The following is a 22712-nucleotide window of genomic DNA, read 5'->3' as shown; positions in this document are numbered from 1 at the left end:
ATATATAATTTTTTTTTTTTATTCTCTTGTTGTACAGTATCGTAGGGGCATATAATTGACCGCTTGTCGATAGGGATTGTTTGCAGTTTGTTTAGTAAGCTCGTAGATTAAAGCAGAGCAATGAAGCATTAAAGTAGCTTCGCGACTAAGCAAATTGGATACTATCATTATATCGGCTTTTTCACAATAGAACCCCAAGAATTTCATATGCGGCAACACTTAACAAATACTTGACAAATAACATTCATACTAAAAACTACTGGTTAGTTTGTATATGGCGCTGTTTAGGATAGATTATTATGTGTATTTTGTTTCAGTTCCTTGATAAAGACTATGCGCCATGCACACTGTCATATACTACATGACCCGTAACTTTTTCCTGCTTGAAGCCGTTATTTCAGGTAGAAGGCCTTCCTTGATAATTCTCTCATTTTAACTTTGATTTTCGATAACTTTTTGCCGTTATGTAGATAGCACAGATGTCATTTCCATTCATGTCGGGCTCGCAGACGTGCTGGATTCTCGCCAAATTGGAAAGGAACTGTATATAGCAATAAAGGAAAACCAGCTCAGAGGCTTAATCGAAAATCAGGTGTTCTTTGCAGAGATGCTTGACTGTCTCAAATATAAGTTTAAACGCAATGGTACGGATGTAATAATTGTTTATAGAAACTGTGCAGAATATTTATACGAATACATGCTATTCTACGCATGACTCAATACTGTCTTGTTTTAACTCACGCTCCACATCGAAAGCGCTCGCTTTTTAACTACGTGCAATGATTATTGGAAACTATTTTCATTGATATCACAGAAATACGATTGCACAATACGAAGTAAGAGAACGTTCAGTAGAGCTTATTTGGCTGAATGGTAGTTTGTCAAAGGAGAGTAAAATCATATGCTTATCACAGGCTTTTTCTATCGTATTGTTTATAGAATTAGTCTAACTTGGCCGACATATGTCGCCTTCTACGAGTCACTTTCGTACATGGATTTAGCTCCCGGCAGCGTCACCATCCAAATGCTTATAAACCCTGACCAATTTCTACGCATTTTGATGTCACTGAAGTACACGCTATGATTGACTAAAATCGTGTTATTATTTCTATTATGGCAGAAGTCGAGTGGCAACCTCCAACTGAGCGAGTCACACTAATTAAGCACTTGCAAGCGTTAATGGGGCTGGAGGAATGGTCACGGGTAGAATATCATTCGAAGTCTCTCGATACGCCGGTCATAGGTTTTATGCATTTTTGGGCACGGTACCAAAAGGCTGAAATCGATGCTAGATGCTTGAGGAGTGCGACTTGCCTGCCGTTTACGCGATACGAAAATAAAAAGGTAATAATGATTGATTACGCGTAGCGAATGTGATACACATGAACTAATAGAAACAGTAACGAATATTTAAGACGCACTGTTATTTTCGCCGACCTAATTTTTGAATCTCTTTTTGTATAGCGCATCGTCCGATAGATTACTAAATTAACACCACTTATGAATCACCCTAATTATTATCTTATTTGATTGAATTGAAGTTGAATGTTCCAATTAAACATATTCCTAATTGAGAATATCGCTACAAAGTGATATAGGATGATTCTTAGGTAGTTTGTTTATTTCCCTGAAATTAAGAATCCGATCAAGCAACGCGCTGTATAAAATTATTTGATGGAAACCTTTTTATGATACTATTTGGATTAAATTAATGAAGATCATTCCCATTTGCATTACAAAGAACAGTTTATTATATTCGGATGAAAACATGCCTAAATGTCCCTAAATATTTTAAACATTTCATAAAAACGTAGTAATTGAGACTTTCTATATATTGTTTCTTGTTTTAGGCATTCAGCAACGTTCTGGATGATTTGTTAGCGTATACTGATCACCGTAACGACGGTTATTTAAATTATATTCGTGCCAGGCTTTTGTTTCGCTTAAGGAGAATACCAGACGCTCGTGAGGCCCTTTTAACAAGTATCAATCAGACGCCCTACAATTGGCTCGCCTGGTCATTTCTGCCGAAATTCGTCGACAGTAAAGAGACGCTCGCTGAGGTGAGCCTGGTGGCAATCCACGGACTCGAGATGACCTCTATTAGAGCCTGAAAGAACGACTTCAATTATTTTGGACTCGTATCCTATATACCCTCTGTAAGATGACTCAGTAATTAATTAAATGTGGTGGGTGGGGTAAAGCTGTCTTGACACTTTCTAAAAAAGCGGTTGACATATATATATATATATATACATATCTTATATAACCTGTATAGAATACAGGTAGATGTTGTGAATATATATATACATATATCTAGCAAAGATGTAGAATGTTATTTTAAACTGTCAAGTACTCTTGCCGTATTCTGCACGTAAAAAATCAATTGCAACAAATGGCAAAAGCTAGCTTAAGCCTTCCTTGTTTTGCTACAGATTTCGGTGTTACTTTATCGGCATTGGCTAAAGCGACTCTTTATCGCCGAGGCTCGGGGTAGAATACTGCCATTTACTCAGGACGAAGACGTGACCGCAATCTACGCCGAGATGTTGGACACCTTCCGAGGCTCACCCTATATTCTAACACAAATGGCCATTCAACAACAAAATCAACGGCAGGTGTTTTCTGCAATCGAGCTCTTCAGGCAGGTACGTCTAACCAAACCTGTCTTCTACACGTTTTGTACTTACTACAAACTTTGCTTCTCCTGGTTTTTAGCAACATCTATTAACACCAACCATTACTAATCATTTACGCATAACTGCCAATGCAAGTTATCTTTGGTGAAGTCTAAATCTTTTGTAGTTTAGAGGCTTAACAGATGTTTTAGGTTTGGGTTGCATTTTAGATTGCTCCAAACGTTCTACAGAGAGGCAAATCCGCGTTTTAATAGAAAAACATTATTCAGTAAACTTTTAGGGAGCTTTCCTTTTTAAATTTTTTCCGCTTAACACGTTCAGTGCAGATACTTTTAACATGCAACATCTGTGTTTTGCTGGCTACTGAAAGATATTATTATTATTATTTCAGATTAACCTTTCAATCAGGTCAGTTTTTTTTAATCATTTTTTTTGCTCCCATTTTGTAGATTCGCGTATTGGATCCTTATCGTCTAGATCATCTGGATGTCCTATCAAATTTGCTTTACGTATGGAATTCCGAGTCGGAGTTGACGTATCTTGCTCATTTCTGTATAGAAGTCGATAAATATCGTAAAGAAACCTGTGCAGTCATCGCAAATTACCTCTCATTAAGGTAAAGCGATTAGTTCGTTCAACCGATAGCACAAGTGTTTAGCTTTCATTTTGTCAAGATAAACTAAGATTAAAACTTAGTGTTCTAAGTTCGTAGCTACTTTTTTTGATATTCCTCTATATGTAGGTGCATCTTTGCCCAGTTGGGTACTAATTGTAAGGAACTGGTTCCTGTTGGTCTCTGTTTTTCTATTTATTGCAACGTTTTGCTGAGGCGTTACTTAGTAACCCATTCTATTGTGCGTAACCTGCTTTTCTACCTTTGAGAAGCTAGTTAAAGCAATTTACTTTTTCATGTTTTGGCAGAACCATCATCACTGGCATTGCACGATGACTAATTGTTTACCAGTCGTTAATGTCTGTACATACTAAATGTAACCATTCTAGAACGTTATAGCATGTAGCTGATCAAATAACTTATAACCATATCTCGCAGAATGGCTTCCTTAGTCACGCACAGTATATAATGGCATTACAGGTTTAATTACTATATATATAACGGAAACGAACCCTATTACACAACTTTGTTTTTATTGCATTGTTAGAACATTTTGTTTACTAGTTTCTACTCTTTACGTTGAAATAAATGTTTCGATTTACACGTGTGGTACTGGCATCAAGTACTGCTTCAGATACGTGATGCCTTTAGGTGGCTGACTTCCACTAACACAAAGCGGGGTGTACCCACGCATGTTTCCGAACTAAGGTTACCTCATTAGGTGTCCATAAATTAAACAGGCACGTTAGCACTGCACCATTATAAGGTTATTTTTTAACGTAAGGTAATCGTAAACGGCATCCTATTACACTTCTCTTCACAGAGGCCAGCACGATAAGGCGATCGCCTATTACCGAAGAGCATTAACATTAGATCCGGAATACGCGCAGGGATGGACACTCATGGGTCACGAGGGTCTTCAAATTAGAAACACATGTCTGGCCATGGAAGCGTATCGTAATGCAACTGCCATCGACCCACGAGACTACCATGCTTGGTACGGGCTTGGACAGTTGTTCGAAGTTATGAAGATGCCTTACTTTGCTCTGACGTACCATCGGAAGGCATATGCACTTCGTCCGACGGACTCGCGTATTATAGTCGCAATGGCTGATTGCTACCAAAAACTTGGAGAAATGGACGATGCTAAGAAGTGCTACTATAAAGCCTACCAAACGGGTGATATCGAAGGCATGGTATTGTTCAACTTAGCCAAGCTTCATAAACAGCTTGGGGAGAAAGAGTTAGCCCGTGAGTGTTATCGAAAGTTTCTTGAGGAGTGCGAAGAGCGAAAACTGGATGATGCCGAAGAACTTGGCGAAGCACTGGTGTACCTGGCGAAGGCCTTTTTTGAAGAGGGCAAACTTGATGAATCTTTAGAAAACGCACAGAAAGCTTTTAACTATCCATTGTGTCGAGAAGAAAGCAAGATGGTTATTAAGCAAGTTTCTGTCGCCAGGGGTGCGGAAGCAGCCGCTGGAGTTTCGACTTTTAGAGCAAGACATTCGACATCGAGGGACGGGTCTTTAATTTCCAGGACTGGAGCAAGTAGCCTACCCACCTTCAAGTTCTCGACACCTTAGCCGACCAGATGTTATGGCATAAATTGGGTTTTACCAGTGGGGAAATGACTATAGATGAAACGTATACATATGTTGTGCTATGCTGAATTGTTCAACGTAGCTCATAGAAAGAAAAAAATGTACAGCAGTAGATCTGTTTCTGTTAGGATGTAGCCGCATATTACATCGGCCTCCATCGGGCAAACTTATTTTACGAATGACGTTGGAAACTAATTATAGCTTAAATATATTTCTAAATATGAATTAAATATCATTCAAGTAAGCTAAATAGTGTACTAGAAAACGAATTTGATTTAAACAAGTTTAGCATGATGTGGGGGGTTCTAGTTTTGTTTGGACTTTCGCAGAAGCGCACCTTTCTACTTACTTTTTAATTGCGGAAATCTTCACCTGCATGTTCCTTACCAGCCCATTTTTGTAAATGGACGCGTTAAAGTGTGCGCAGTTTATTCTTTATATTGACATAGTAAAAAATAACTTACTCGTTCTTAAACTGACTCGAATTTACGTAGATGAAATATTTAGGTGAGCAAAAATAAAAGGTTATATAGCAATCTGCAAAATACTGAGGTGTTTCAGGTTCACACCTCCCAATCGCATGTGTCATCGTTAGGGCATAATAGTTAGCTCACTTAGTTACAACGGATCCGTTGTAAAATCCTGTTGGTGATTGAATGGTACACTTGATACATAAAATAACATATAATATATATGCCGTTATTGCTTATTTGCTTGCCGTTTTCACTATTCCTACCACCTTTTTCGTGCACAAAAGGCGGCCACTTAATATTTTGGGTCGGATTTGTTGTCTGTATCAAAAGCAGTTTTTCCATAAGTAGTGTTTAACACCGTATAGGAGCCCTTCTAGTATTCATTTGGTACAGGAAGCCGCTGCTAAATGAAATCCTACTAACAAAAGATATCCTTTAAGGACGTTATTTTTGTCACAAGAGATTATGTTAAATTCTATTGATTTGTCATCCAAAGTCATACTGCTGATGTCATTATCTTATCAATATAAACAACGCCTATTAACTCTGATGATAATGGAAGAGGATCGATTTATGGATCAAACTCGTAGGTTTTTTACTTAACATTTGCAGTTTGCGGATTATTATTCAAGGTCTAACTGGAGATTAACGGCTCCAGTTCGGTTACTTTTTTTGAAATGGTATTAACCACTGAGAGGAGGAATCGATTCGTCAATGATGAGGCCGATTCTATTTTAGCAACTGTTTAAATATTACTATATATTATGTGAGAGATAGAAATAGACATACTTATGGTTCAAGCTTGAGCCATAAACGATACGGTACCCTTTTATAATGAACCCTTTCAGAAGTTTCTGTGCCAAAAAAGCCCTGCGGTGTTTCTAGAGCAACAGTGAACGGTTGCTGGTCGTTATGCGGCGCCACAGCCAGCGGTTGATACTACCGAAAGGTTAAGGCTTCACGGGATGGTTTGACCGGCGCTCAGACTCAAATGTTAAGCTTGGCTTCAGTCGGAGAAGGGTGGCTGCTATAATCAGCCGGTTTTGCATAAACTCCGTGTTCGACTTTAGACGTTCGTCGGTCTCTGTATACATTTTCAGTGTGTCACCGTTACACTTTTTAAACATCTCACTCAATTTTCTTTCTCTTTTTTGATTAAGCGTTTCATTCTGTTTGTCTGCTAGTTATCTGCTGCGGCCGATTTGCCTTCTCTCCCATCTGCCACCTCCTTCCCTGCTTCCACCCTTGCCACTTGCTTATGGAAGCCCCTCTTAACTATCTGTTTTGAGGAGCTTCCAATATCTAATCGTCATTGTTATCATTGTTGTTTTTGCCGCGTTTGTTGCTTACACGGCCTCTTTTGCTCCGTACGTCATAAGTCGCTGCAGACTAGCAGTGAAGCGACAGGCGTCCGCCGTTGCCCACGCCTGGAAAAGCAATGGTAGTCATCAGAATTGCCCTCTCGTGGCAAGCCGTAACAAGTGCTTTCTCCCTTCTGGTTTCTAACTGTTGTTCAGGACACAACGTCGACACACACCACAACTCGCAGGCTGACACATCGACACGCACGCAGATATGCTATTCAGTAGAAAGGGACACAGATGTAAAACACATTACACGATACACGATTTCTCCCAAATAAAAGCGCAGAAGCCATTTAGTGCAAAGAAGCGCGTTACGGTCGCATTTAGCATCCGCGCATTGTGCCTTTGGAATTATGCCCAACGGGGACCCCTCCCTCGACCAGTACAGCAGATCGCTACTGCACCAACAGCTGTCATTGTGAGCATCACAGCTGGCTTCCTCTCCCTCATTGCTAAGCTGTGCCTTGCGATGCTCAACAGTGCTCGTCGGCTTCCATGAGTCAGACAGCCCCGTGTTGTCCAGTGCGGCCCTTTCCACACGGCGATCCCTGTGCGGCGACCAATACGAGCAGCAGTGGTGATCATGGCGGCGGCGGTGGTGGCGGTAAAAGTAGCGACTGGCTTCTCTTTTCCCCATCTATTTTTACGGGTATTAATTGTCGTACAATTTCCTATTTGTTTATAACTGTATGTCTGACTATGTTTGCTCTCCCCGAGTTTTCACCGCTGTCTTTCATCTTTCGTTCTGTGTGTCAATTGTCATGCTAAATACTCTGCCTCAGCTTAGTGCTGTCGTTTACCGACGGCGGCGCTAGTGTCGTCAGCATCGCCCACCTTAGTTAGCAGCTTGGCGATTGGCGGTCCCCGATATGGCCCAAACTACGAGGCCCTACCCTTCTGTAGCTGGGCAACTAAAGATTATTTATTTACTATGCAGCTACCGCCTGCTTTGGATAGCACCGAGTACCAGTCCTATGATATAGGTAGCTAACGTGCGCAGTTCAGTTGCCGCTGTTGCTACTACCGGCAACGACGGAAGTACACGCATTCAGAAACAAACACGTGGACAGACGGACAGACAGACACGGTGCTCCGAGCATCCCCCAAAGGGAAAGGTTTGAAGTGAGGAAGGGTCTGCCTGGCAATGGTAGACATAGGGTGAGTGAGAGTCGGGCCCATGAGCGCCGCGGTGCTAGCACGAGCGCAAGCACGGCGACTGACTGAAGGAAAAACAGATAGTTGTAAAGGGACGAAAGACAGCGGCTGACGGGAAGCAGTAGACAAGCAAGAGCTAACGAATACGTGCCAGTGGCAAGGCCGACAGCTGAGGGAAACTCCAGATCAGCAGCTAAGCAAGCAGGCTCGCAGTGGAAGTTCACATAGAGACTGTTGGCGACGGCTGCGGGGTGAGGCGCGGTCAGTGAGCAAGCGGACCGATTGAGCTAATAAAAGAACATCAAGCGCGAACAGTGACCCTAGAGAAGGACAGAACTCTTCTCCTTTACGTCCCTTGAGCGAAAAGAACAATCATATATCTAGTACGGTGCTATGGTGGATCAATGCTCCGTGGTACTCGCTTTAGACGAGGGCAACACGAAGTACGCGTCGTTTCAGTTGGGTGTCAAAGCTGTTCGTTGTGATTGTACTGGGGACTTTATTGAGCCTGTTTGCCTTTAATGCCTGGTGCCACGGTTCAATACACGCTGGCTGTCCTTTTCGATATTTTATACAGTAGAAGAAGTCGGTTCGAATGAGTTTATCTAATTGGCAATAGTGAATGTCTTCGTAAAGTGCTTTATCTGTCAAAAAAAATTCCTCAGCCTATTCAAGCCCCAGCTAAAGAATGAGTGCCGAAGTGCACACTCCGCTGTAGGAGATATACAAATGGTTGTCCCATCGGATACGTTTATAGTAAACGAGCAACTGAAGTAAACAAGTGAGTTTCTTGCGGAACATTTGCTGGTTTAAGTGTACGCTTGACTGTACCAAGGGGCAAACGGCAAAAGTAGGCCGAACAAAGTACTGGCTTGCAATCGAACCCAGGCCAGCTGATCAGCCATTGTATAAAATAATGTTCAGAAAGTGTTACTGTTTCTTTCGTACTAATGTGTGATATTTTAAGAAGGGGCACATAGCTATAGCAATGAATGGGTCGTGGAAGTTTTCGCCACCGCTATCTAGCTTACTGCTAGAGACAGGAAATAAACGGAAAACCCGCAGCTAGATAACGTAATACGCCCAAAACAATGGGCTACGTAACTTGTTTTACACACTTACTCAAATACAGGTAGTCAATGACGGAGGAGGCGTGGAAATGTGCGCGTTTGGACGTACTGATTAAAGCAACCGGCTGAGATTAGAGTACATAGGCTGTATAACTCTATTACCTATCGTTGAAACAGAGAGTGACAGCACGGGGCAGATAATAACGAAATCAAAAAGCTGCTTGTGCTCGTATTAGCCAACTCATACGCAAAACCTATGCATGATCATCTATGTGAAAACAGATCGAATCTCCTATGAAGAGAATTCCAGAACGAAATAAAGTAGGGAACAACGAAACTCTTTCGTCGCTTCGTCTCTACCTGTCATTGTACCTTTCGTATTTTCGTTACTTTTTCGTGAAACTTTCGGCTTGGAATAATTTTTCGCCGATACATCGACACTCGTATTGATTTCATAGTACGTCTCTTCTGTCCCGTCGTAAAGTAGAAAAGCCACAGCCAGCTGGAGAACGAACGAGGACGGCAACAGTGTTGTGCTTCTCTCCAGCCTAAAGCTGGCCTGTGTTTCACTTGATTTCTGTACTCTGGCTCGCGTGGTTTGGCGTTTGTGTTAAATATCACTAGACGCAATGGTGATCCGGCGTGGTGTGGCGTGGCCCGACTCGACCCAACCCAACCCATCCCATCCCACCCAACTCTTCGCTGAGCCGCCAGCGCTGGAAGCCAGTGGACGAGCAACAGCCGGATAACCAAAGCGGAAAGTGCCGAAACCAAATGGCAACTTTAAGAATGAAGAAGTTGCAGTTGTAGCTGCCTACGGCATTTCATTTGGATCGATGTTTGCAACTAATAGCAGCAACCTTAGTCCGATGAAGGGTTGGGGTATTTTTAAACGATAAATAACATCAAAAGCCTGCTCTACCTAGAGTTAATGTCGGGGTTCGAAAGAACTGACACTACGATTCTGGCGATCAAGCTCCTTTCGGTGGCATTACCCTCGCGGAGACTCACAGCCGGTTAACGTTTCGGGTGCAAGAACGGGTCGCAAACAGGACACGGATATGAACATTAGGGATATGAATGCTGGTCAACCTATTGCTAATGTACAGTGTGACCTATCGTGATTAGGATTATTGGGAAAAGGCAACGTGTAAAATTGAAACGACAATGATTGTGTCAATACGTATGAAAAAATGGTATATTGTGATCGTTAGATCGCGTGCGATAGAGTAACCACTTAGAAGGATACAATAACGGCACGTCGACCGTATCGTTTCGCTAGAAGAGAAGCGATGCAGAATATGCACAGCGGATATATATATATATACACATATATTTGACGATTTGTGCTTAACTGTACCCTTAGGATACTTGGTTTCATTCAAATAGAACCTTCATTTAAGCTACAGGAGGTGTCTCTGCAGGAAATATAGAAACAAGTTGTCTTCGCCACCTCAGGATCAGCGACGAGTCCAGTCTGCGCATCGAAATGAGGTTTGTTTACTCTATTATTATATGTTAGCAATGCAATTTTCTTGCAGAACTGATATCTTTGATAATTGTTCGGTAAACAATGAATAACATATAAGAGCGATCCCAACATAGTTAATACGAGAGTGATTGTAGGAAGCGTTCTCTTCAATGGCCAACTTTATTTTAAAACGAACTGAAATTCGAGTGTGTAAGTGGAAAATAAGTTTAATTATCTAAAATTATATTAGCAAGAATTATTATAAAGTTCTATTAGCTAGATTGGTAATAGCCCAAAGAAATGCCTCCAATTTTATGCCCAACACAACTGCCGTCTCAATTAAGCTCGCTTCCGTACTCCATACGGCCGATACCCGCTTCCAGCGCAGGACGGGGCCTGCCAATCCCCGATTTCAAACCTCCTGTATCAGCAAATACAATAGCCCAGATAGATGTTTCAAGTTTTACGTCCGATACTATCATTGACGACTTCAGACAATGAATTTAATGATATAAAACCGTTATAGTTGCCCCTATGCCAACATCATTTTGTATAAAATTATTAGTGTTTATTTAGGTATTCAAATTCCCCTGTTTTACAAAGCAGTCTTTGTTGGATGTTTTTTTGTTTTTTTCATATCAGCACCCCATAATCTGCAACTTCAGAATCAGCAATATACCCACAAAAAAATTGCCTCTATCTAGCTATTAGTAACGTTTTTGTCCTTTACGATTTTTCTTGCCTCACCGATTAGCGGCGAGTTATGGATACCTTTTCGATTTTCATGGCGCTAGATACCAACACAAGGAATCATCCTCCGTTTCAACTATTAATATTAGGCCTTCAACATTAATTGGGATACGTTGCGGCTTTTCTTAGTTACCTGTGTAAGCGAACGTGAGGCCCACGTTCTTGGCTTTTGTGGAGCTGTCATTCAAGCACAGCCTGCTTGCATTACTCTTAGCGATGTAGGGGAGCATTGATTACTCAAATGATACCAATGCTCATGAATTCTATGTTCATATAACAGAGACCCACAGACTGGTTGAGCAGCCGGCAAGACACGTATCGGACAAAACAGATGTTAAAGTTTTACCACTGTGCCGGTGTTGCTGAAGTAGGGAAGGCCACTGAGGAATGGCCAAAGACGTTAAGAGTCGAGGGCGGTAATGAATATCCTCGCAGATGCTTCTTCCCGAAAAGAACAGCTTCCTGTTTTGGCCATTTTTTTGGCATTTCAGCGCATCTAAAAATAGCTGAATAGTAAACCATCACAGCGTAAACTAGCGCGCAAAGATGGATTTGGTTGGTAATGTGAAACAGTGATGTGGACCTGGTAAAATGCTGGTCATATAATTAAAAATAATGATTAATTAGGTGTGTATCGATTCTTGTAATAGTAACCAGTAATAGGTAACGCTGGACGGGTGTAGGTCGAAAAAATGATGAGAAACAGAAAGGAATAAGCGGAGATTCGAGTAACCGCTAGGTTACTATGGCCGCTATGGCATTATATCATATATTTCTAGCGTTCGAGCTTCATGTCCGGCATCGCTTCTACGCATTCAATCAGATGGCTGGCTTCCAGCATGAAACAACGTGTGTCTATGCCCGGATTCGAGTCTAGACCGCAACATATTTTTAAGATAAGCAGTCAAGCACTTTGTTATCACAGGAACACTATATTACCTATTTAGCAGAACGCGACGCTCGTCGCTTCGGACTAACTATTGTGGGTAGGCTATAGCAAACCGTGTGATGCCTATATTTCATTCCGAAGCACTAAAGATATTATATTCAAATTATACTAAAAATCTTACTTCATCGATACAGTCAACAATATTTAGGATATAGTATTTAGCTACCATGTCCTGATATGTTGAAACACTGGGGCGCATATTTGAATAATGTGAGGCTACCTATATCGAGGGCCTGATGTCTTTGAGACAACATCATGAAATAGTTGCACTATTCTGCTAGAGCGGTATAAGCTAAAATTTTTGATTCGGTCCAGGAAAATGTAGGATAGAATGTCGATCTACTTCGACCTAGGCAAAAGATCAACAGCTTTCACTCGTCTTGATACTAAACAGATCAGACCCCAGTAAACATTGGTGCAGACACACTTTGAAGCTTGTTAATAAATAATCCGCGCCAAATATTAAACTTGAACCGAAGACGAAGTTACAACGTCATATTTCTAACTAGTAGCATCTGCTTAAGCTATATTTGAATCTTTTTGAAAAATTATTGATAGTAAAGATAGTGACTGTAGAGTAAGTTTTTGCCGGAAGAAGAATACATTCGAATATTTTGAGGACATCTTGCTTGAACCCTGTTTTTCCCAGATGAAATGTAAGTGTCAACTTACAGATTAAGTATAAAGTTTTCATTAACAATTAGCAAACGAGCGTCATGTGTCTCAAGAACTAAATATATTTATTTTGCAAATTTTCCTCAGTCCTTGCATTTAGGTAATCTAGTCAAATTTTATTGGTTTACCTGCATGGCCATTTTACTGCACTACCAGATTTTCACCAGCCGATTACATATCTGTATGAATGGTCTACGATTCAAAGTACTACACAAATGCGTGTCTTCTATAAACACTGCAGAAGACCTTATTGACCAGGTTCGTCACACGGTATGCCGTGCTGTCTAGTACAGTGACCCCATCGATTTTTATCTAAGGCTTTTAAAGTTTGGTTTCGTTATAGGAAAGAACTATCTTTACAAAAATCATTAGTGGCTAGCGATAAGCTCAAGAATATACATATGAGTCCAACATGCTTTTCCTACGGACTCCGTGAGGCAAGCAGGTGAGCCTCAGTATTAATAGGGCCCCAGGTTCCCTGAAAGAGGCGCCACTCTAATATGAGCAACTGCATAGGTGAGCCGTTTAGTATCTGAAACAGACTTGGAGTCTGTTTCAAGACTCCACGTCTTGGAATCTGGTAGGGAGGTGTTTTCCTCCCTTATAGAAGGGTATTGCCCAGACACCACCGATTCGAAAGTCGATGGAGCTGGACTGATATGCTGTGGACTTAAGAAAAATTAGCATCAGCGACGCTGGATCGCGATCAAATTAGATCAAAATTCGGTTTCTGAGCCTGAGACCGGGTTCTTGCTAGAGCTACGTTTCAGGCGTTTGAGGGGCTCTTTTTTCCAGGGGTTTGAAGGGGCGTACATCAAATTTAGTAATCACAGGGCTCGTCCGTGGACATCGTAGTGGCAAGCCAAAAAAACTGGCGTTACGAGGCGATTTATAATTGTATCCGGTCGGTGATTAGTACTTGTGTGATGTAATGCCTTTCCGTAACTCCGGACGTAAACCTCAAAGCAAATACATCTTGAGCAAATAATTAATTGCCAGAACGTATCATACATGCCTTCATGATGTCTGTGTAACTGAGATCGAAAAAATAGGAAAAGTACGTTTGACTGAGAACGCGCGGTTTGTTTTGTATCTAGTTAAGGGTTTTCACGTTACACAAAGGTAAACGAACATAAATGGATCTACTTTAAACAACGAATATATAGCTATAATTGCTAAACCTTATTTAGGGTGGTCACTTTCTCGCGGTAGATGTTATTCCTAGAGAAGCATTTCGTCCTATCTAGTTCGCTTGCGTACATATACTACTGGCATCTATAAAGTGCGTATCAATTGTTGTGGACGCCTATTAAGAGGTATGCTTTGCATACGAAGTGATAATATCCAATGTGGTGGTAAACTATCTAACGGACAATAAAAAAACATTTATTTCAAGTTGCGAAAACCGCATTCATGCAGTGCCCTCCAAATTTTTGTGCACTGCCTTGAGTTCTACTTTCGGTACCGCCGTTTGCCATTCTATTAGAAGGCTGGCTCTTAGCACAAAACGATGTTTGTCCATGTTCGGATTCGAACCCAGATCACTATATTGCAAGTCTACACTATTTTGCGATACCCTTCGGATTCGCTAGTCATGTACCTCAACCTGTCCTAGGCGTTTCGCAGAGACTGTTACGAATCTAATCTAACCCGAGGCTGGCTCTGCACTGTCTTCTTGACCTACAGCAAACAGATGGTATAAAAAGTCACACAGATACTGTCATTTGCGACGACATGTGTTCGGCCTTGATGGCAGACGCGACTACGTGTCTGGCGAAGGCATAAGGACCTAGCGCTGCCTCTCTCAGGCCGACCTCAAGGCTAATCGCCTACACGACTGCGAGATTAGAACAAGGAACACAGTGACACACGAAGAATATATAAAAATCTCGCTACGTGTGTTCGAGCGCTATACAATACCAACTATGTTGCCAAGGGTATGCTATAGTAAATAGCGGCTGTGAGTACGAAGAACGGCTATTGAAAGCTGCTGCTGCTGTTGCTATATGGTGAAAGACAATAAAGAGGCTTGTGTTGACTATCATGGCTGCTCGTCGTTGTAACATTAGTTCTATTATTATTATTATTACTATAAGGAAATTGCCCCTAAGGGTAAGAAGTGTTTGGACTTGACGTGGACCAACGGACATCAGAAAGCATCGTTTAAAAACGAACCAGCTTCTTGTTATGTAACAGAAACGACTCACATCAAGAGAACGAGCGTTAATTTAAAGATATAAACAATCGTTATATTATAAAGGAGAAAAGAAAAGGTAGCAAGTTAGTCGCGCGCTACAGCATGAACGTTTTTAGGTACATCAAAATCATTAAGGTTACCTAGGTGACTATGTATAGAGTAATAACGGCTTAATTGGGCCCCTCCTAACCTAGCTAACCACATTCAAAGTATTACATACTATCTGCTTTTGGCAAGAGACAGCGCTGAATGACGTCGAGCTGGTTGACGAGGCCTAATTAGTGCCTCAATAGGTTCAACAGAAACAAACATATTTTTAAAAATGGCTAACTCAATCTCATAGTAGGATCACCCTCTATTCAGGCTAGACTCTCGAAACCCTACGACGCAGTGTGAAATATATTTCGATGTATCCCTGCATTGCTACTGCCCCTGTTTCATAAGCCGCGTCGGCCACTGTCAGTCCATGTTGGTTTACCGCAACGGAGGTTCGTTGTGTAAAAGGGAACCGACAGGTTGGGCTCGGATAGCGTAATATATGAGGTTTTAGTGCGAGTTTTCCCCAGCGTCTACCGTGATTCCGGAGGCCACGACCAACTAAGCAAATCGCGGACTTCGTTCTTCACAAATTTCCTCGTGCTTATCCTGTTGCTCTTCGACCCACGGAAGAACATCGCACTGCCAGTACCTGCAACAGCTCGTCGCTGCTGCTCGTGATTTCCTCCATTAACGCCTAATCACGGCTTCTACTAGAGAACTTCAGGACTCCTGTGTATGGTCATACACTTAGTGAAAAATCACGAACGCAGAATGCTCTAACACGACTAAATTGCTATATATTCTACGGTTGTGCGGGCCGAGGGCCAAGCAAGACACAGCTCTATCGTTTCGATGATCTGCCTGCAACCTGCTCTCACAAGCTGCCGTAACCAGGACAATGTTACCCTAGCGTCCTTGGCCGACGGCCTAATAGGATCGGGAGACGAAAGAACGCTAGAAACGACGCCGAAAAAGACTGGCTGGGAACTGCAAATGCTGCTAATGCGTGACTGATCTATGACTAAATAGTTCTAAGAGTTAAATAACCTCCAACTACTCGTTCTGTGAAAGCAAATTTTTGGCATCTGCTTTTCGATATTCTTTCACATCATTAATTCCTGGTATTTCTTTTAAAATAGCGCTGTCCATTCATAGTATCTCCACTGGCTCGTAAATGCGCTACTGTGATACGTATTTAAAATTTTGCCCACTTCACGTAACCTTGTAGCGTTTCTCTATAATAAGTCATTATTAGTTACCATCATCAAGTTACTCATATTTGTTTACAGCAAAGTTTCTTATTTGCGTTAATTTTGACGTAGATAGGTGTCGCTGGTTAAATATAAAGCAGTGATTCTTGCTCTTAAGTTCATATTTTAGATGAATTCCTATGTGCGACCGCAATAGCCCTGTGCAGTTGCTTTCTATTCGCATTTACTTATAGCAGAATAAATAGTGATAAAGCTTATTTTACGCCGTTGGATTTGATCCCTTTATGTCAGTCGCCTTAATCGCTAACTAGATATCAAGGAGAACTATGGAAATCGTTTCCAGATAAGTTATGCCCGTGACGAATACGTTGGAAACTTTAACGCGGACGTTTATAGGGAGCGCGTTAATCTCTAGCAATTCGAACTTTGCTAAGCATAAAAGATTTCGACATTTGAGTACTCGACACCTGAAAAAAACTACTAAACTAAGAAGTTTAGTATATACATAACGACGACTGGTAATCTACTTTGGTATGGAAAATAAATATTGTGAAGTGAATATTGCAGCGTGGGTCGTGCGCAAGTTTCTCAATGGCGTCTGTTTCGCAGTGGAAAGTTAAACTTTAGTAAATATACCCGCACGGCTTCGGATGTCTTCGACCGGCTCGTCTTGTTAAACGCAATAAGTTAAAAAAGCTTCCTTGTTATTTGGTATAGAATCGGTGCTTTTCATGATCTTCTGTGAATACACGGAACTGGTGCGTTTTCAATCTCGGGAGATTATTTTTTTTTCAAATAAGTAGTAATTTCCAAAGTAAATGACAGTAGATCGAGTTGGCGACATTATTTCAACGTCTTCGTATCCGTACAGCTTTTTGCGTACTTATCTAAAATTTCATAAAGGATCACTGTAGGATCCTCTAGCATTCATGTAGAACTTCTATTTAGATGGGCTTATACTATTGAAATATCTCGTAGGGAATACTGTTTATACAGTTCATGTAGCCTAGATCATGACAAGTACATGCACAAATGTATAAACTTGAGTGCTCACTTAATCAAGCGAGGTTAATTTTAAGTTAACTTATATAGAGGCCATGTTTGAAAATACATAGATATTACACAAGTACAAATTCTGACGGAATAAAATACGAACGGCTTAAAAGGCAGTACTTTTTTCTTCTTTTTTTGTAGCATTACACCTAGTGAATGAATTTTGCAGTTCAACCGTTACCGCTGCTTGCCACATTCAATCTGTTCGGGCCTCGTACTTACCAACATCCTAGACAAAAGCTAACAGACTGAAGGGTACGGTATATCCGAAAAAGTTCAGTTGCCTCACTTTCTACGCTTTACTACGTCATAGGGCGTAGAGCATGTTCTGGCAACAGCTGAGAATCGCTGCAGCTCTGCCCCATAAAGAATCTTGGTACTGTACAACCGGTCCAACAAGCGGTCATCTTTTAATTTTATAGAAACCAGGGCGAGAGGTAGCGACCTGAAGCTGTTGCGCTGTTTAATTGCTGGACGTTTCTTCGCTTCTCGTGTCGCAGCATTATTGCCTGTGGGCCACTTCAAGGAAGTACGTGAAACCACTACGACTACCCTGTTTTTCCCGACGTAACAATTTCACTTTATATTTTGCCGCTGGCAAACACAATGTCCATTTGGTTCCGTCTAAACGTCTGAAACGCGCAAGGCCTACCGCCGGTTTGACATTTGTCCTGAGTATTCATATGCTGACACCTGTTCTAGCTTCCCTCTTTGCCCCTACTTGCAAACAGGTGCAGACAGCGCCACGGTGCAGTGTATAGTAAACGGGAGACGTAAATTAAGACCTCTTCGATCCGTTTGCAGTGTCAGGGTAGTTTCTACAGCAGCAGAGCTGAGCAAAACGTGATACAGCCTTAACCAGCCTCTGGTTTGGCATCAAGCCATGGCGTTATCCTGCAAAAGTTACAACCAAAGATTACGGAAAGAACTTGATAAACTAAGCGTGATTAAGCATACAGCATGCTCTGCTATTGCTGACGGAAGGATGGTCTCTATTACAAAACACCCCACCATCAATGGCACATCTGGTCAAAAACTAATTGAAATGAACTGATTGCCTTAAGTGTTTTTGTTGTGGTTATGCCTGTACTATTACGGCACGTTGAGACAGGGTTCCAGTAATGTTGGGACAGTAGCAGTTCGGAGGAGCCAGACAATAGTATAATCAAATTAAGCATTCATCCAGCGCACGAGAACAGATTGTTGCGAAGCGAGTGGATGCCGCTGATAGCGAAGAAGCGAATGAAAGTCAGATAGACCATGGCCAAGGAAACACTGCCATTAAGTCTTGTCCTGTCAGGTTTTGCTGTTGTTTTTTACGGAGAGAGTGAAAATAATGCTATGATAATAAATGCATCCGTTTGGACTGATTAGCCATGACAGGAATTAATAGCCAACTCTGGGTGTGCTCCGTTACCTACCAAGGATTAGCTAATATAGATAAAAAAAAAAAAAAAATTTGTTACGTGTGTGTGTTTGTATGGTTTAGGCAACTTGTGTACACATGTCAATGTGGGTCGAGGAGCCATGGAGTATGTCGCAGACGGTTTCTATTTGTGTCGCTCGTAGGAGAAAAAAATTGAATTTAATCAGTCCCAAACGGACTATGTGAACCCTCCATTGTGATGCAGGGACATCGTGTTCGCCTGCTAAACTGTGAGAGGCGGTTCACAAGATCTTACAACAACAAAAACTTTATGGCACTTGTGCATACTAGTAAATCGAAGATTCTTTTCTACCTGTTTTTTTAGGTGCGTACAGCTTATAACTGTTACACTAACAGGAGATACCCTGCGTATAGCTACAGGATTTCGTTTAACGCTCGATTTGAAAGACATCTAGCGGCCTTAAAGGACGCCGGCAAAGGTCCATTCAGTCTCAAAATCGAAAAGGTTGTTCACTCTTCCATTTACCAAATTCTACTATCTCTACTTCTATTAGTCCTTGTACAGAGTAATACCGTTACCCGCGTACGGGGGAAATGAGTTAGTTAAACTTTAAAGGCTAAGCGCCCTTAGGGGGGTGGCTTTTGAATTGTGTCTAAGCTGTAAATGATTACTAATCGTAAACGTTTCTTATGATTAGAAACATGAAAAAAAAAGAAAAAAAAACAAAAATAAAGTAATGTCTGGTACCCTACATACTAGTACATATACTAAGGAAATTTTTGCACAGCTTACCTTGTCAGCTGATACTTTATGCGCTCTGTAAACCCAGTGGGACAAGCAGCAATACGTGAAACTCGATATACATATGCGTGAATTCACGTAATTCACGCATGTTCAAGTGATGATTACTGAACCCTGAAAAAGCTCTTTTATATAGCAGATAGAAAGCTCTTATGAGGATTTATCTAGATATATATAGATATAATAATTTTCCATTAGTGGCGCAGCAGCAGCGACTTTAGCATAATTTCTAAATCACGTTTCTCACACTAAAAGTGCCTTTTTTTAATCGAAACATATACGGCGAAGGCCATAGTAGTAACAGTAAGAAACTGCTGTCGCGAAATCTAATTCGCTCCCTGGGCAAAACAGCTACAACTGGCTGTAGAGTTGTCGTCGTCACCACACACGCCATAGATATAATAACGTATGTTATAGCAATTCCGCTGCGGTAGGGGTCATGCCACCGTTACCACACCATTACGTTACGCAGGAGGACATCCACTTGCCGTTGCCCATTTGGATATGCCGCTGGTTTCCAGCAGCAGCAAACGTCTTACAGCCCATTCGAACCACTGACCACTGAGCATTAGAGCGAATAGATACAGAATGCCCTTGACGACACGGCACAACTAGTAACCTCTCGATGGTCGACCAAACGACCGAGGACTGGAGATTTCGCAGACAGGCCGATTTCCAAATTGGGGGATGAACTAACGTGAGTCAACAAGGGCAAAATCGAAATTGGCAACGCTCTTTTCTTTCCTTCACTCCCTTGTCTTAATGTTTGCCTCCGCTTTTGCAGGTAATAGAATTTGTCAACGTAACTACCAGATTATGCCGGTACATTAGCTTACGTTTGCTATCGTAATTAGTTGATTGGTTTAAAACATTCGTTTTCTGTGTAGGTTATGGACTAATCCTAATTAATGGCCGCGACAAGCCAAGAAACAACAGCATACAGAAGGAGATGTGGTTTGACACGAATGATTTTGATGAAGGCCTGTAGAAGAGAAGACGGAGGCGCAGCAGAGGGCTAAGTAAGAACAGATCATCAGACCGTCAGAAAATTGCCACATGCTAACTGTGACAAAATGCGTCGTACTTACTTCTCGTAAACAGAAATTTCTTCCGAATTAGCAAAATAGCATCTCTGTGAACAAGCGTGCCGGTAAGTGTCGTTCGGAAATAGTGGGCCGCCGTTGAAAAGTTCAACATGCAACTAAGCGTCCTCTTTTTGGGCAATTTTCTTCAACGTCAAAAACATTATCCGATTTGATCTTGATTATTTGTATCCGTGATACCTACATGCGGATGTTGTTCGTGATACTTCGCAAGCAACGAATTACCTCGTTTGTTTCACTATAAAAATACTACAGCATGTTTTACTATAAAAAATTCTTACTGTTTCTTAAATTTGGATCTATTTCTTCCTTCTGTAAATTACGAATTGGACTATGAGCTCCAAAAATTACTTTCTGGTGGCCAATTTGTAACGTGTCTAACGTCACGAGACAACATGGCGCTATGCGACTCCGTAGATTCATTGGCGAGTGCCAAGTTCCCATAGTCCAATATAAACTGGATAATGATATATAAGGGAATCATCACACAAACACGCGCATCCAATGGAGAAGTACACTGGCTGAAATTTAAATAAATTAGTGCCCTTTTGCCGGTAGACAGGTTTTATCTGCAGGTATACTGTCTACCCAGCTTCGTTTCAACAGGCGACGGCCTTTCCTTAGTTCAGAGGCAGGCCAAAACAGAAAAGACCTAGAGCTAATTAAAAAAAAAAACAAAACTAGCAACAATAAGCATCTCCAATGTATTAAGTGGTTTTGTCGACTTCAAATTCTACAATATGCTAGTAATAACAAAACTAGTAATTAATTGGCACTCAAAGGCCTGCACATTTCTATGATTTCGTGACTCAATCCTAAGAGACGCCCCCACTACGAGCTGCGGCATCAAAAGAGCCTACTTAGTTAGGATAACTGTATGTATGTACATTCCTAACAGACATTTTAAAAATCATAATACTACTTGCTACTGTTCCATTTACTTCATAGCATTACATAATAGATCCAGATGTGATAGTCGCAAGCGACATGTTCAGCGACACCGCTTATAGACGTCGCGACTAAACAGCTATTGGGAACAACTTACTGCTTCTCCTTCGGCGAGTTTTTTCTGACGATGAGAGACTTCATAATGTCGTTCCCGACACGTGTCCGAAATTGCCTCTTTTCTCTACGAAGGTTCAGACCTTTCCCCGAAGTCAACCGATGAAATCGATTGTAACTCAACCAGCTCTCCCTTTCATAGCCTTTACTTCGTTGGACGGCCACGACAGCGGCTTTTCCAGTCACATTTGCCTATAGTCATTGCTCTTTTCAACATGTCACTAGCAACGGATGTTCGAGTGAGCGCTTTCGGTGGCAGCCGTGAACATTTGAACATTGTTGTTACTGGCAGCGTCTTAAGAGCTGATAGGCATCGTCACCATTGCAAACAATGTTGTCGCTGCCGCCATTATGACGGCAGTTTTCTTGTTAGGAGCTGTTCTTATTGTTCCATTGTGCTACTGCTTGAAGACTAGCATGTTTTTTGCCGACTCGCTCGACGCTTGAGAACATGGCCGGAGCAACTAGGCAAGCTGGCGAGTGCTTCGACAGAGAACCTAACGTTGTTTGGGCCCGAGCTGTCAGCGCCCATCGAAGCTGACACTCAGACGGACACCAGAGCCGACGGCAGCGATAATGATAAAGGAGCATATCGTGGGACGTTACGGCAAAACACAAACGGAATCGTGATCGGCGTAAAGCGCAGTTATCGACGCTGCCTTTACTTGCTTCTGTTCATTGCCCTGTTTTTCTGACATTGGCGACCTGCCGTAATGGCCTTTTCTTCACGGTGGGATCAGCTTCTCGCCCGCTCAGTCGCTCCACCGTTGTTTATGGTACCCATATGCGTCTTGTTCCAAGCGTATAGGAAAGGTCTGGCGGTGTGCACGTAGTGGGCGATGCCGGTTTTCTGTTGGGTCCGTTAGCGAACGTTGGCGATGCTGCGCGACAAATACTCGCCAGACTGTATCTGACACTCCCGCGAACAGACCACTATAAACCAAGAGCTATTCGGCTACTGAAGTGGAGACTGCCAAGCCCATGGCTACAAGTTGTGCCCAGTGCTCTTCGTCACCGTGGGTGTGAAACCCCGAGTCAACCGCGAGCCGGCTGCCGGTCGGGTCGCCACTCACACACAAGCAGAAATAGCTCTTAGTT

At 41.9% G+C, this 22712-nt stretch overlaps 1 protein-coding gene and 3 long non-coding RNA genes across 7 annotated transcripts in view; 2 read left to right on the top strand and 2 right to left on the bottom strand.

Moving 5' to 3' along the window:
- The window catches only part of LOC111267270 (uncharacterized), a 6857-nt gene extending 1295 nt beyond the window's left edge, over positions 1–5562 (top strand). For all 3 annotated transcript variants that reach the window (XM_022845404.1, XM_022845408.2, XM_022845407.2), the window contains exons 3-8: positions 471–644; positions 1121–1344; positions 1851–2063; positions 2436–2648; positions 3089–3255; positions 4076–5562. In XM_022845404.1, coding sequence (XP_022701139.1) covers positions 471–644; positions 1121–1344; positions 1851–2063; positions 2436–2648; positions 3089–3255; positions 4076–4835 — 1751 coding nt within the window. In that variant the 3' untranslated portion in view covers positions 4836–5562. The remainder of the gene's footprint in view (positions 1–470; positions 645–1120; positions 1345–1850; positions 2064–2435; positions 2649–3088; positions 3256–4075) is intronic.
- Positions 1728–7144, bottom strand: LOC147752555 (uncharacterized). Its single transcript, XR_015313732.1, has 2 exons — positions 6152–7144; positions 1728–2110 (listed from the first exon to the last, which is right to left on the bottom strand). It is a non-coding gene; the product is annotated as an uncharacterized LOC147752555 (long non-coding RNA).
- A 489-nt stretch (positions 7145–7633) lies between these two features.
- The window catches only part of LOC111267267 (uncharacterized), a 52795-nt gene continuing 37716 nt past the window's right edge, over positions 7634–22712 (top strand). Inside the window, exon 1 of the long non-coding RNA XR_002684503.2 lies at positions 7634–10409. This is a non-coding gene — a long non-coding RNA (uncharacterized LOC111267267). The remainder of the gene's footprint in view (positions 10410–22712) is intronic.
- LOC111267269 (uncharacterized) lies at positions 17341–22663 on the bottom strand. Of its 2 annotated transcripts, none has more exons than XR_002684506.2 (3): positions 21598–22663; positions 19441–19574; positions 17341–18154 (listed from the first exon to the last, which is right to left on the bottom strand). It is a non-coding gene; the product is annotated as an uncharacterized LOC111267269 (long non-coding RNA). The 2 variants fall into 2 exon arrangements; XR_002684507.2 differs by having other exon boundaries at positions 17367–18154; positions 19441–19563.

The sequence above is a fragment of the Varroa jacobsoni genome, unplaced genomic scaffold, assembly GCF_002532875.2.
Source record: "Varroa jacobsoni isolate VJ856 unplaced genomic scaffold, vjacob_1.0 scaffold_1166, whole genome shotgun sequence".
NCBI lineage: Eukaryota > Metazoa > Arthropoda > Arachnida > Mesostigmata > Varroidae > Varroa > Varroa jacobsoni.
Note: the sequence above shows the minus strand (reverse complement) of the source record. Positions and strands in the feature narration are given on the sequence as shown.